Genomic DNA, 12,463 nt, shown 5'->3' with positions numbered 1-12,463 from the left:
GTTTTTGGGGTAATTTTGGGGTTTTTTGGGGTAATTTTTGGGTTTTTTGGGGTTATTTTGGGGTGATTTTGGGGTTTTTTGGGGGTCCCTGACCCCCCTGTCCCCCCAGCCTACCGCATCCACGTGAACCAGCGCACGGTGGCCATCCTGCTCTCGCTGCAGGAGGGATTCAAGGTCGACATCCGCGGCAAGACCGAGCTCAAGGTGAGCCCGAAACGGCCCCAAAACGCCCCAAAAACACCCGAAAAACCCCAAATACAGCCTGGAAAACCCCAAATACAGCCTGGAAAACCCCAAATACAGCCTGGAAAACCCCAAAACGGCCCCAAAACGCCCCAAAAACACCCGAAAAACCCCAAATACAGCCCAAAACCGCCTGGGAAACCCCAAATACAGCCCAAAATGACCCCAAATACAGCCCACACCTGACCCCACACCTGACTGACCCCACACCTGGCTGACCCCACACCTGTCCCACCCCTGACTGACCCCACACCTGTCCCCACACCTGACTGACCCCACACCTGTCTCCCACCTGTCCCCCTGTTTAGGGTAAGGGCGTGGAGGACACCTATTGGCTGTGCCCACACCTGACTGATCCCACACCTGACCCCACACCTGGCTGACCCCACACCTGACCCCACACCTGACTGACCCCACACCTGACTGACCCCACACCTGGCTGACCCCACCCCTGACCCTATACCTGACCCCACACCTGTCCCCCACCTGTCCCCCCAGGGTAAGGGCGTAGAGGACACCTATTGGCTGTGCCCACACCTGACCCCACACCTGACCCCACACCTGGCTGACCCCACACCTGGCTGATCCCACACCTGTCCCCACCTGTCCCCCCATTTAGGGTAAGGGCGTGGAGGACACCTATTGGCTGTGCCCACTCCTGACCCCACACCTGGCTGACCCCACACCTGACTGACCCCACACCTGTCCCCACCTGTCCCCCACCTGTCCCCCCATTTAGGGTAAGGGAGTGGAGGACACCTATTGGCTGTGCCCACCCCTGACCCCACACCTGACTGACCCCACCCCTGACCCCACACCTGACTGACCCCACCCCTGACTGACCCCACACCTGTCCCCACACCTGGCTGACCCCACACCTGACCCCCCCTTTAGGGTAAGGGAGTGGAGGACACCTATTGGCTGTGCCCACACCTGTCCCACACCTGGCTGACCCCACACCTTTAGGGTAAGGGCGTGGAGGACACCTATTGGCTGTGCCCACTCCTGACCCCACACCTGTCCCCCACCTGTCCCCCCGTTTAGGGTAAGGGCGTGGAGGACACCTATTGGCTGTGCCCACACCTGTCCCCACCCCTGACTGACCCCACCCCTGACCCCACACCTGGCTGACCCCACACCTGACTGACCCCACACCTGACTGACCCCACACCTGTCCCCCCGTTTAGGGTAAGGGCGTGGAGGACACCTATTGGCTGTGCCCACCCCTGACCCCACACCTGTCCCCACCCCTGACCCCACACCTGACCCCACACCTGTCCCCCCAGGGTAAGGGCGTGGAGGACACCTATTGGCTGTGCCCACACCTGTCCCCACCCCTGACTGACCCCACACTTGGCTGACCCCACACCTGACTGACCTCACACTTGTCCCACACCTGTCCCCCCAGGGTAAGGGCGTGGAGGACACCTATTGGCTGTGCCCACACCTGTCCCCACCTGTCCCACACCTGGCTGACCCCACACCTGTCCCCACCTGTCCCCCCCGTTTAGGGTAAGGGCGTGGAGGACACCTACTGGCTGTGCCCACCCCTGACCCCACACCTGACCCCACACCTGGCTGACCCCACACCTGTCCCACACCTGTCCCCCTGTTTCGGGTAAGGGCGTGGAGGACACCTATTGGCTGTGCCCACACCTGTCCCACACCTGACTGACCCCACACCTGACTAACCCCACACCTGGCTGACCCCACACCTGTCCCACACCTGACTAACCCCACACCTGTCCCCACCCCTGACCCCACACCTGGCTGACCCCACACCTGTCCCCCCCTTTAGGGTAAGGGCGTGGAGGACACCTATTGGCTGACCCCACACCTGTCCCCACCTGTCCCCCACCTGTCCCCCCAGGGTAAGGGCGTGGAGGACACCTATTGGCTCGTGGGCCGCGAGGGATTCACCAAACCCATCCCCACCCCCCCCGACCTCCTGCCGGGGTGAGTGCGGCCGCTGTGGGGTCAGGGGTGTGGGGTTAGGGGTCAGGGGGTCAGGGGTCAGGGGTTATGGGGTCAGGGGTGATATGGGGTCGGGTTTAGGGTGTGGGGTTATGGGGTCGCTGTGGGGCTGCTATAGGGTCACAGGTTATGGGGTCAGGGGTTATGGGTTATGGGGTCAGGGGTTATGGGGTCAGGGGTTATGGGGTCAGGGGTTATGGGGTCACGGGTTATGGGGTCAGGGGTTATGGGGTGTGGGGTCAGGGGTTATGGGGTCAGGGGTTATGGGGTCACGGGTTATGGGGTCAGGGGTTATGGGGTGTGGGGTCAGGGGTTATGGGGTCAGGGGTTATGGGGTGTGGGGTCAGGGGTCAGGGGGTGTGGGGTCAGGGGTTATGGGGTCAGGGGTTATGGGGTGTGGGGTCAGGGGTCAGGGGGTGTGGGGTCAGGGGTTATGGGGTCAGGGGGTGTGGGGGTGTGGGGTCAGGGGTCAGGGGTTATGGGGTCAGGGGTGATGGGGTCAGGGGTTATGGGGTCAGGGGTTATGGGGTCAGGGGTTATGGGGTTATGGCGTCAGGGGTTATGAGGTCAGGGTGATGGGGTCAGGGGTTATGGGGTCAGGGGTTATGGGGTGTGGGGTCAGGGGTTATGGGGTCAGGGGTTATGGGGTGTGGGGTTATGGGGTTATGGGGTCAGGGGTTATGGGGTCAGGTGTGGGGTTTGGGGTTATGGGGTGAGGGGGGCCGCTGAGGGGCTGTTAAAGGGTCAGGGGTTATGGGGTTTGGGGTCGGGTGTGGGGTTATGGGGTCGCTATGGGGCTGCTATAGGGTCAGGGGTTATGGGGTTTGGGGTTATGGGGTTATGGGCTGCTATGGGGTCAGGGGTTATGGGGTTATGGGGTGAGTGGGGTTATGGGGTTGGGTTTGGGGTGTGGGGTTTGGGGTCACTATGGGGCTGCTGTGGGGCTGTTAAAGGGTCAGGGGCTATGGGGTTATGGGGTTATGGGGTGAGTGAGGCCGCTGTGGGGCTGTTATAGGGTCAAGGGTTATGGGGTTATGGGGTGAGTGGGGTTATGGGCTGCTGTGGGGTCAGGGGTTATGCCCCAAAATGCCCCAAAATGCCCCAAACCCGCCGTGCGAGCAACTGCGGGATGGGGGTGAGGATCCCCAAAAATCCTCGAAAAAATCCTCGAAAAATCCCCAAAATCCCAAAAAATCCCCAAAACGCCCCAAAATGCCCCAAACCCACAGTGTGAGCAACCACGGGATGGGGGTGAGGATCCCCAAAAAATCCCCAAAAATCTCCCCAAAAATCCTTGAAAAATCCCCAAAAAATCCCCCCAAAATCCCCAAAAAACCCAAAACGCCCCAAAAAGCCCCAAACCCGCAGTGCGAGCAATCGCGGGATGGGGGTGAGGATCCCCAAAAAACCCCAAAAAATCCTCGAAAAATCCCCCAAATCTCAAAAAATCCAAAAAAATCCCCAAAACGCCCCAAAACGCCCCAAACCCGCAGTGCGAGCAGCCACGGGATGGGGGTGAGGATCCCCAAAAAATCCCCAAAACGCCCCAAAATGCCCCAAACCCACAGTGCGAGCAACCGCAGGATGGGGGTGAGGATCCCCAAAAAATCCCCCAAAATCCCCAAAACGCCCCAAAATGCCCCAAACCCACAGTGTGAGCAGCCACAGGATGGGGGTGAGGATCCCCAAAAAACCCCAAAAAATCCCCCAAAAAATCCTCGAAAAATCCCCAAATCCCAAAAAATCCAAAAAATCCCCAAAACGCCCCAAAACACCCCAAACCCGCAGTGCGAGCAACCACGGGATGGGGGGTGAGGATCCCCAAAAAAATCCTCAAAAAATTCCCCCAAAAAATCCTCGAAAAATCTCCCAAAAAATCCCCAAATCCCAAAAAATCCCCAAAATCCCCCAACAATCCCCCAAATCCCAAAAATCCCCAAAACGCCCCAAACCCGCAGTGCGAGCAACCACGGGATCAGCCTGGACGAGATCCCGGCCGAGCGGCGCCGGAAGCTGGAGAAGGCGCGGCCGGGCCAGGTGCTGAAATAGCCCCGCCCACCAGGTGAGCAGGCCACGCCCACAGGGAGAAACCCCGCCCCCATTGAGCCCCGCCCATGCAGAGAGCAGGGATGTAAGCCCCGCCCTCAATGGGCCACACCCACTGGGTTTGAAAGGGCATAAACCCCGCCCTCAGACAGCCCCGCCCACCATGTCAGAAGGCCACGCCCAGCCAGAGAAACCCCGCCCCATTGAGCCCCACCCATGCAGAGAGCAGGGATGTAAGTCCCGCCCCCTCAGGCCACACCCATTGGGTTAGAAAGGGCAGAAACCCCGCCCCCAGGTGAGAGGGCCACACCCACCCAGAGAAACCCCGCCCCCATTGAGCTCCACCCATGCGGAGAGCAGGGATGTAAGCCCCGCCCCCTCGAGCCACGCCCATTGGGTTAGAAAGGGCACAAACCCCGCCCCCAGGTGAGAGGGCCACACCCACCCAGAGAAACCCTGCCCCCATTGAGCTCCACCCATGCGGAGAGCAGGGATGTAAGCCCCGCCCCCTCGGGTCACACCCATTGGGTTAGAAAGGGCACAAACCCCGCCCCCAGGTGAGAGGGCCACACCCACCCAGATAAACCCTGCCCCCATTGAGCTCCACCCATGCGGAGAGCAGGGATGTAAGCCCCGCCCCCTCGGGCCACGCCCATTGGGTTGGAAAGGGCAGAAACTCCGCCCCAGGCAGCCCCGCCCACCAGGTGAGCAGGCCACGCCCACCATGATAAACCCCGCCCCATTGAGCCCCACCCACCGAGTGAGCAGGGATGTAAACCACGCCCCCACGGGCCACACCCATAGCTGAGGAAGTATATAAGCCCCGCCCACATTGAGCCACGCCCAACACTTGGGAATGGACATTAACCCCGCCCCCAATGGCCACGCCCACCAGATAAGCAGGGACACGCCCACCTGGTGAGCCCCACCCCAAGAGACACTGACCACACCCTCCCCTGGCCACGCCCCTCTCCTGGCCACACCCACCCCCTTCCGTTCACCTGTCCACTTCTCAGCTCATTTGCATCTCATTATCCCCGCAGCTGCAGGCGGCCACGCCCCACCCCCGAGGGGCGGAGCCAATGCCGATTGGCCGCCGAGGGACCCCGGCCTGGTGACGTCACAGGAGGCGGAGCCTGGGCAGCACACAGGGGGTGTGGGGGCGGGGCTTGGGCCAGAGAGGGTGGGGCTTGACCCAAAATGGGCGTGGTTTGCATTTGTGGGCGGCTTTGCCCTAAAAGGGGGTGTGGCTTAGCCAGAAGTGGGCGTGGCTGGCATTAGTGGGTGTGGCTTGATCCTGGGGCGGAGCCCCAGCAGCCAATAGCATCCCAGCTCTCACAAAGGGGCGGAGCCCTCAGGGGATGTTCGTCCAATCGGAGCCCAGGGCGGCCATCTTGGGCCGGTGGCGCCGTCCAATGGCGGCGAAGCTCCGCCCTCAGAGGGCGGGGCCGCAGTTCCCGCTCGTTTCTCCCGGAGTTTTTCCCGATTTTCCCGGATTTCCCCCCATTCCCGAGGCCCCGCCCCCTCCCCCAGGCCCCGCCCCCTCCCCTGTAGCTCCTCCCACCCCCTCCAAATAAAGTCGATCCCAAAGATTTTGGTAGGAAAAAGGCGGAGTTTGGTTAAAACGGGGCGGCCGCCATCTTGGGGGTGGGCGGGGCTGAGGCGGCCATTTTGTGGGCGTGGCAATGGCAGCCATATTGGGGGTGTGGTCATGGCTGCCATATTTGGGTGTGGTCATGGCAGCCATCTTGGGGGTGGGCGGGGCTGAGGCGGCCATTTTGTGGGCGTGGCAATGGCAGCCATATTGGGGGTGTGGTCATGGCTGCCATATTTGGGTGTGGTCATGGCTGCCATCTTGGGGGTGGAACCATGGCAGCCATCTTGGGGGGGGGTGGGGGGTGGGATGGCCATTTTGTGGGCGTGGCCACAGCAGCCATATTGGGGGTGTGGTCATAGCTGTCATTTTGGGGGTGGAACCATGGCAGCCATCTTGGGGGTGGGTGGGGTGGGGTGGCCATTTTGTGGGCGTGTCAATGGCAGCCATATTGGGGGGTGGTCATGGCTGCCATATTTGGGTGTGGTCATGACAGCCATCTTGGGGGTGGAACCATGGCAGCCATCTTGGGGGTGGGTGGGGTGGGGTGGCCATTTTGGGGGCGTGGCCACAGCAGCCATATTGGGGGTGTGGTCATAGCTGTCATTTTGGGGATGGAACCATGGCAGCCATATTGGGGTGGGCGGGGCTGAGGCAGCCATTTTGTGGGCATGCCTATGGCAGCCATATTGGGGGGTGGTCATGGCTGCCATATTTGGGTGTGGTCATGGCAGCCATCTTGGGGGTGGGCGGGGCTGAGGCGGCCATTTTGTGGGCATGCCTATGGCAGCCATATTGGGGGGTGGTCATGGCTGCCATATTTGGGTGTGGTCATGGCAGCCATCTTGGGGGTGGGTGGGGCTGAGGTGGCCATTTTGTGGGCGTGCCTATGGCAGCCATATTGGGGGTGTGGTCATGGCTGCCATATTTGGGGTGTGGTCATGGCAGCCATCTTGGGGGTGGAACCATGGCAGCCATCTTGGGGGGGGTGGGGTGGCCATTTTGTGGGCGTGGCCACAGCAGCCATATTGGGGATGTGGTCATAGCTGTCATTTTGGGGGGTGGAACCATGGCAGCCATCTTGGGGGTGGGCGGGGCTGAGGTGGCCATTTTTGGGGGTGTGGCCATGGCAGCCATATTGGGGGTGTGGTCATGGCTGCCATATTTGGGTGTGGTCATGGCAGCCATCTTGGGGGTGGAACCATGGCAGCCATCTTGGGGGGGGGTGGAGGGTGGGGTGGCCATTTTGGGGGCGTGGCCACAGCAGCCATATTGGGGGTGTGATCATAGCTGTCATTTTGGGGGTGGAACCATGGCAGCCATCTTGGGGAGTGGGCGGGGCTGAGGCGGCCATTTTGTGGGCATGCCTATGGCAGCCATATTGGGGGTGTGGTCATGGGCTGCCATATTTGGGTGTGGTCATGGCCGCCATCTCGGGGGTGGGCGGGGCTGAGGCGGCCATTTTGTGGGCGTGTCAATGGCAGCCATATTGGGGGGTGGTCATGGCTGCCATATTTGGGTGTGGTCATGGCAGCCATCTTGGGGGGTGGAACCATGGCAGCCATCTTGGGGGGGGGTGGGGGGGGTGGGATGGCCATTTTGTGGGCGTGGCCACAGCAGCCATATTGGGGGTGTAGTCATAGCTGTCATTTTGGGGGTGGAACCATGGCCGCCATCTTGGGGGTGGGCGGGGCTGAGGCGGCCATTTTGTGGGCGTGGCAATGACAGCCATATTGGGGGTGGTCATGGCTGCCATATTTGGGTGTGGTCATGGCTGCCATCTTGGGGGTGGAACCATGGAAGCCATCTTGGGGGGGGTGGGGGGTGGGGTGGCCATTTTGTGGGCGTGGCCACAGCAGCCATATTGGGGGTGTGGTCATAGATGTCATTTTGGGGGTGGAACCATGGCAGCCATCTTGGGGTGGGCGGGGCTGAGGCAGCCATTTTGTGGGCATGGCAATGGCAGCCATATTGGGGGTGGGCGGGGGCTGAGGTGGCCATTTTGTGGGCGTGGACATGGCTGCCATATTTGGGGTGTGGCCATGGCAGCCATATTAGGGTGTGGCTATGGCTGCCATCTTTGGGGTGTGGTCATAGCTTCCATTTGGGGGGTGGAGCCATGGCAGGCAGCCATTTTGGGGGGTGTGGTCATGGCTGCCATCTTGGAGGTGTGGCCATTGCAGGCAGCCATATTGGGGGTGTGGCCACGGCAGCCATTTTGGGAGTGTGGTCAGGGCAGCCATCTTGGGATGGGACCATGGTGGCCATCTTTGGGGTGTGGCCATGGCAGTCATTTGGGGGGTGTGGCCACATTGGGGGTGGAGTCACGACAGCCATCTTGGAGTGGGACCGCAGTGGCCATCTTTAGGGGTGGAGCCATGGCAGCCATTTTTAGGGTCGGAACAAAACAAGACGCGCTCACGGCGGCCATTTTGGGGCGGCATCACGGCAGCCATGTTGTGGGTGTGGCCACGGCAGCCATATTGGGGGCGGGGTCACACCGTCCACTTCAGGCACCTGCAGGGGAGCGGAGGGAAAGACACAGGTGTGTCCCCAAACCCATTTTTGGGCTGGTTTTCCCCATTTTTTTCCCATTTTTTTTCCCATTTTTTCACCGTTTTTCCCCATTTTTTCAACATTTTTTCACCATTTTTTCCCGTTTTTCCCCCAATTTCTGTCTCCCCCGTACCTGGTGTCCCGGTGGGTGCCCAGGCAGCCCCTGCAGCAGTACCTGGCCCCACAGGTGATGCAGGTGTGTCCCCCAAACCCATTTTTGGGCCGTTTTTCCCCCATTTTTGGGCCATTTCCCCCCCATTTTTGGGCCCTTTATCCCTATTTTTTCCCCATTTTTTCCCCATTTCCCCCCCCATTTTTTCACCGTTTTTCCTCGTTTTTCCCCGTTTTCGGGGCGGATCCTGACCTGCTGTCCTGGTGGGTGCCCAGTCAGCGCCTGCAGCCGTACCTGGCCCCGCAGGTGACCCAGGTGTGTCCCCAAACCCATTTTTGGGCCATTTTTCCCTATTTTTTCACTGTTTTCCCCCATTTTTGGGCCATTTTTCCCCATTGTTTCCCCGTTTTTCCCCATTTCCCCCCCATTTTTTCCCCATCTTTTCACCGCTTTTCCCCGTTTTTCCCCATTTTCGGGTTGGATCCTGACCTGCTGTCCTGGTGGGTGCCCAGGCAGTGCCTGCAGCCGTACCTGGCCCCGCAGGTGACACAGGTGTGTCCCCAGACCCATTTTTGGGCCGTTTTTCCCCATTTTTTCACAGTTTCCCCCATTTTTTTCACCGTTTTTCCCCATTTTCTCCCCATTTTCGGGGTAGATTCTGACCTGGTGTTCTGGTGGGTGCCCAGGCAGCACCTGCAGCCCCTCAGGTGACCCAGGTGTGTCCCCAGACCCATTTTTTGGGCCTTTTTTCCCCCATTTTTTCACCGTTTTTCTCCATTTTTTCCCCGTTTTCGGGTTGGATCCTGACCTGCTGTCCTGCTGGGTGCCCAGGCAGCCCCTGCAGCAGTACCTGGCCCCACAGGTGACACAGGTGTGTCCCCAAACCCAGGTAACCCCATTTTCCCCCCCATTTTCTCCCCATTTTCTCCCCATTTTTTCACTGTTTTTCCCCGTTTTCGGGTTGGATCCTGACCTGGTGTCCTGGTGGGTGCCCAGGCAGCCCCTGCAGCCATACCTGGCCCCACCGGTGACCCAGGTGTGTCCCCAAACCCATTTTTTGGGCCATTTTTCCTATTTTTTCCCCATTTCCCCCCATTTTTTCACCGTTTTTCCCCATTTTTCCCCCATTTTCCCCCATTTTTCCCCATTGTTTCACCGTTTTCGGGGCGGATCCTGACCTGGTGTCCTGGTGGGTGCCCAGGCAGCGCCTGCAGCCGTACCTGGCCCCACAGGTGACACAGGTGTGTCCCAAACCCAGGTAACCCCATTTTTTCAATATTTTTTCCCCATTTTTTCACCGTTTTTCCCCATTTTTCCCCCATCTTTTCACCATTTTTCCCCATTTTTTCCCCGTTTTCAGGGCAGATCCTGACCTGGTGTCCTGGTGGGTGCCCAGGCAGCGCCTGCAGCCGTACCTGGCCCCACAGGTGACACAGGTGTGTCCCCAAACCCAGGTAACCCCATTTTTTCAATATTTTTTCCCCATTTTTTCACCGTTTTTCCCCATTTTTCCCCCATCTTTTCACCATTTTTCCCCATTGTTTCCCCATTTTCGGGGCGGATCCTGACCTGGTGTCCTGGTGGGTGCCCAGGCAGTGCCTGCAGCCGTACCTGGCCCCACAGGTGACGCAGGTGTGTCCCCAAACCCAGGTAACCCCATTTTTTCATCATTTTCTCCCCATTTTTTCACCGTTTTTCCCCATTTTTTCCCCATTTTCCCCCATTTTTTCCCCATTTTTCCCCATTTTTTCCCCCGTTTTCAGGGCGGATCCTGACCTGGTGTCCTGGTGGGTGCCCAGGCAGTGCCTGCAGCCGTACCTGGCCCCACAGGTGACACAGGTGTGTCCCCAAACCCATTTTTGGGCCATTTTCCCCTATTTTTTCACCGTTTTCCCCCATTTTTGGGCCATTTTCCCCCATTTTTCCCCCGTTTTTCCCCATTTCCCCCCCATTTTTTCCCCATTTTTTCACCGCTTTTCCCCGTTTTTCCCCATTTTCGTGTTGGATCCTGACCTGCTGTCCTGGTGGGTGCCCAGGCAGCCGCTGCAGCCGTACCTGGCCCCACAGGTGACACAGGTGTGTCCCCAAACCCATTTTTGGGCCGTTTTTCCCCATTTTGGGGCCATTTCCCCCCATTTTTGGGCCATTTTTCCCCATTTTTCCCCCGTTTTTCCCCATTTCCCCCCCATTTTTCCCCCATTTTTTCACCGCTTTTCTCCGTTTTTTCCCCATTTTCGGGGCGGATCCTGACCTGGTGTCCTGGTGGGTGCCCAGGCAGCCCCTGCAGCAGTACCTGGCACCACAGGTGACACAGGTGTGTCCCCAAACCCAGGTAACCCCATTTTTTCAACATTTTTTCCCCATTTTTTCACCGTTTTTCCCCATTTTTCCCCATTTCCCCCCATTTTTTCACTGTTTTTTCCCGTTTTTTCCCCGTTTTCGGGTTGGATCCTGACCTGGTGTCCTGGTGGGTGCCCAGGCAGCGCGTGCAGCAGTACCTGGCCCCGCAGGTGACGCAGGTGTAGCCCGAGGGGAAGCCGCAGACGGCGCAGAAGTGGCGCTGGGGCAGCCGGGACGGGGCGGCCCCGGCCGAGACGTAATTGGGGCCCTCGGCTGCACTCAGGTTCTGAAGGGGTTAAAATCCAAAAATTCGGACCCAAATCAACCCCAAAAATCCAGGTTAAAATCCAAAATTCACACCCAAAATTCAGCCCCAAAAATCCAGAATTCAGCCTCAAATTCAGCCTCAAAAATCCAGGTTGAAATGTAAAATTCACACCCAAAATTCAGCTCCAAAAATCAGAATTCAGCCCAAAAATTCAGCCCCAAAAATCCAGGTTAAAATCCAAAATTCACACCCAAAATTCAGCCCCAAAAATGGAGAATTCAGCCCAAAAATTCAGCCCCAAAAATCCAGGTTAAAATCCAAAATTCACACCCAAAATTCAGCTCCAAAAATCCAGAATTCAGCCTCAAATTCAGCCCCAAAAATCCAGGTTGAAATGTAAAATTCACACTCAAAATTCAGCCCCAAAAATCAGAATTCATCCCAAAAATTCAGCCCCAAAAATCCAGGTTAAAATCCAAAATTCACACCCAAAATTCAGCTCCAAAAATGGACAATACAGCCCAAAAATTCAGCCTCAAAAATCCAGGTTGAAATCCAAACTTCACACCCAAAATTCAGCTCCAAAAATCCAGAATTCAGCCCAAAAATTCAGCCCCAAAAATCCAGGTTGAAATCCAAAATTCACACCCAAAATTCAGCTCCAAAAATCCAGAATTCAGCCCAAAAATTCAGCCCCAAAAATCCAGGTTGAAATCCAAAATTCACACCCAAAATTCAGCCCCAAAAATCCAGAATTCAGCCCAAAAATTCAGCCCCAAAAATCCAGGTTGAAATCCAAAATTCACACCCAAAATTCAGCCCCAAAAATCAGAATTCAGCCCAAAAATTCAGCCCCAAAAATCCAGGTTAAAATCCAAAATTCAGTCCCAAAATTCAGAAATCAGCCCCAAAATCCACCTCAAAAATCCAGGTTAAAATCCAAAATCCAGCCCAAAAATCCAGAATTCAGAGCCAAAATCAGCCCCAAAGCCAAAATTCAACCCCAAATCCAGAATTCAGATCCAAAATCCAAAATTCAGTCCCAAAATCTGGCCCAAGAATCCAGAATTCAGCTCCAAAATTTCTCTAAATCCCCCCAAACTTCCCAAATTCCCCCAAATTTATCCCAAATTTCTGCGATTCCCCTCAAGTTTACCCAAATCACCCCAAATTTATCCCAAATTTCCGCAATTCCCCTCAAGTTTACCCAAATTTCTCCCAATTTCCCCCCCAAATCCCTGAAATCCCCCCAAATTTCTCCCAAATTCCCCTGAAATCCCCCCAAAATCCACAAGAATATTAAAAAACCATCCCAAAATCACCCCAAAAT

General features: G+C 57.4%; 1 protein-coding gene and 1 long non-coding RNA gene across 2 annotated transcripts in view; one reads left to right on the top strand and one right to left on the bottom strand.

The window, feature by feature from the left end:
- Positions 1 to 5,417, top strand: part of GUCY2D (guanylate cyclase 2D, retinal) — a gene marked incomplete at its 5' end in the record, with an annotated part of 53,256 nt that extends 47,839 nt beyond the window's left edge. Inside the window, 4 exons of the mRNA XM_059837542.1 lie at positions 110 to 204; positions 2,114 to 2,199; positions 4,176 to 4,279; positions 5,307 to 5,417. Coding sequence (XP_059693525.1) covers positions 110 to 204; positions 2,114 to 2,199; positions 4,176 to 4,266 — 272 coding nt within the window. The remainder of the gene's footprint in view (positions 1 to 109; positions 205 to 2,113; positions 2,200 to 4,175; positions 4,280 to 5,306) is intronic.
- A 2,870-nt stretch (positions 5,418 to 8,287) lies between these two features.
- On the bottom strand, positions 8,288 to 9,567 carry LOC132322831 (uncharacterized). The gene is made up of 2 exons (XR_009485180.1): positions 9,499 to 9,567; positions 8,288 to 8,374 (listed from the first exon to the last, which is right to left on the bottom strand). It is a non-coding gene; the product is annotated as an uncharacterized LOC132322831 (long non-coding RNA).
- Between the last annotated feature and the right edge of the window lie 2,896 nt (positions 9,568 to 12,463).

This window comes from Haemorhous mexicanus, unplaced genomic scaffold (genome assembly GCF_027477595.1).
Source record: "Haemorhous mexicanus isolate bHaeMex1 unplaced genomic scaffold, bHaeMex1.pri scaffold_150_ctg1, whole genome shotgun sequence".
Classification (NCBI taxonomy): Eukaryota; Metazoa; Chordata; class Aves; order Passeriformes; family Fringillidae; genus Haemorhous; species Haemorhous mexicanus.
This window is presented reverse-complemented; position numbering and strand designations above follow the sequence as displayed.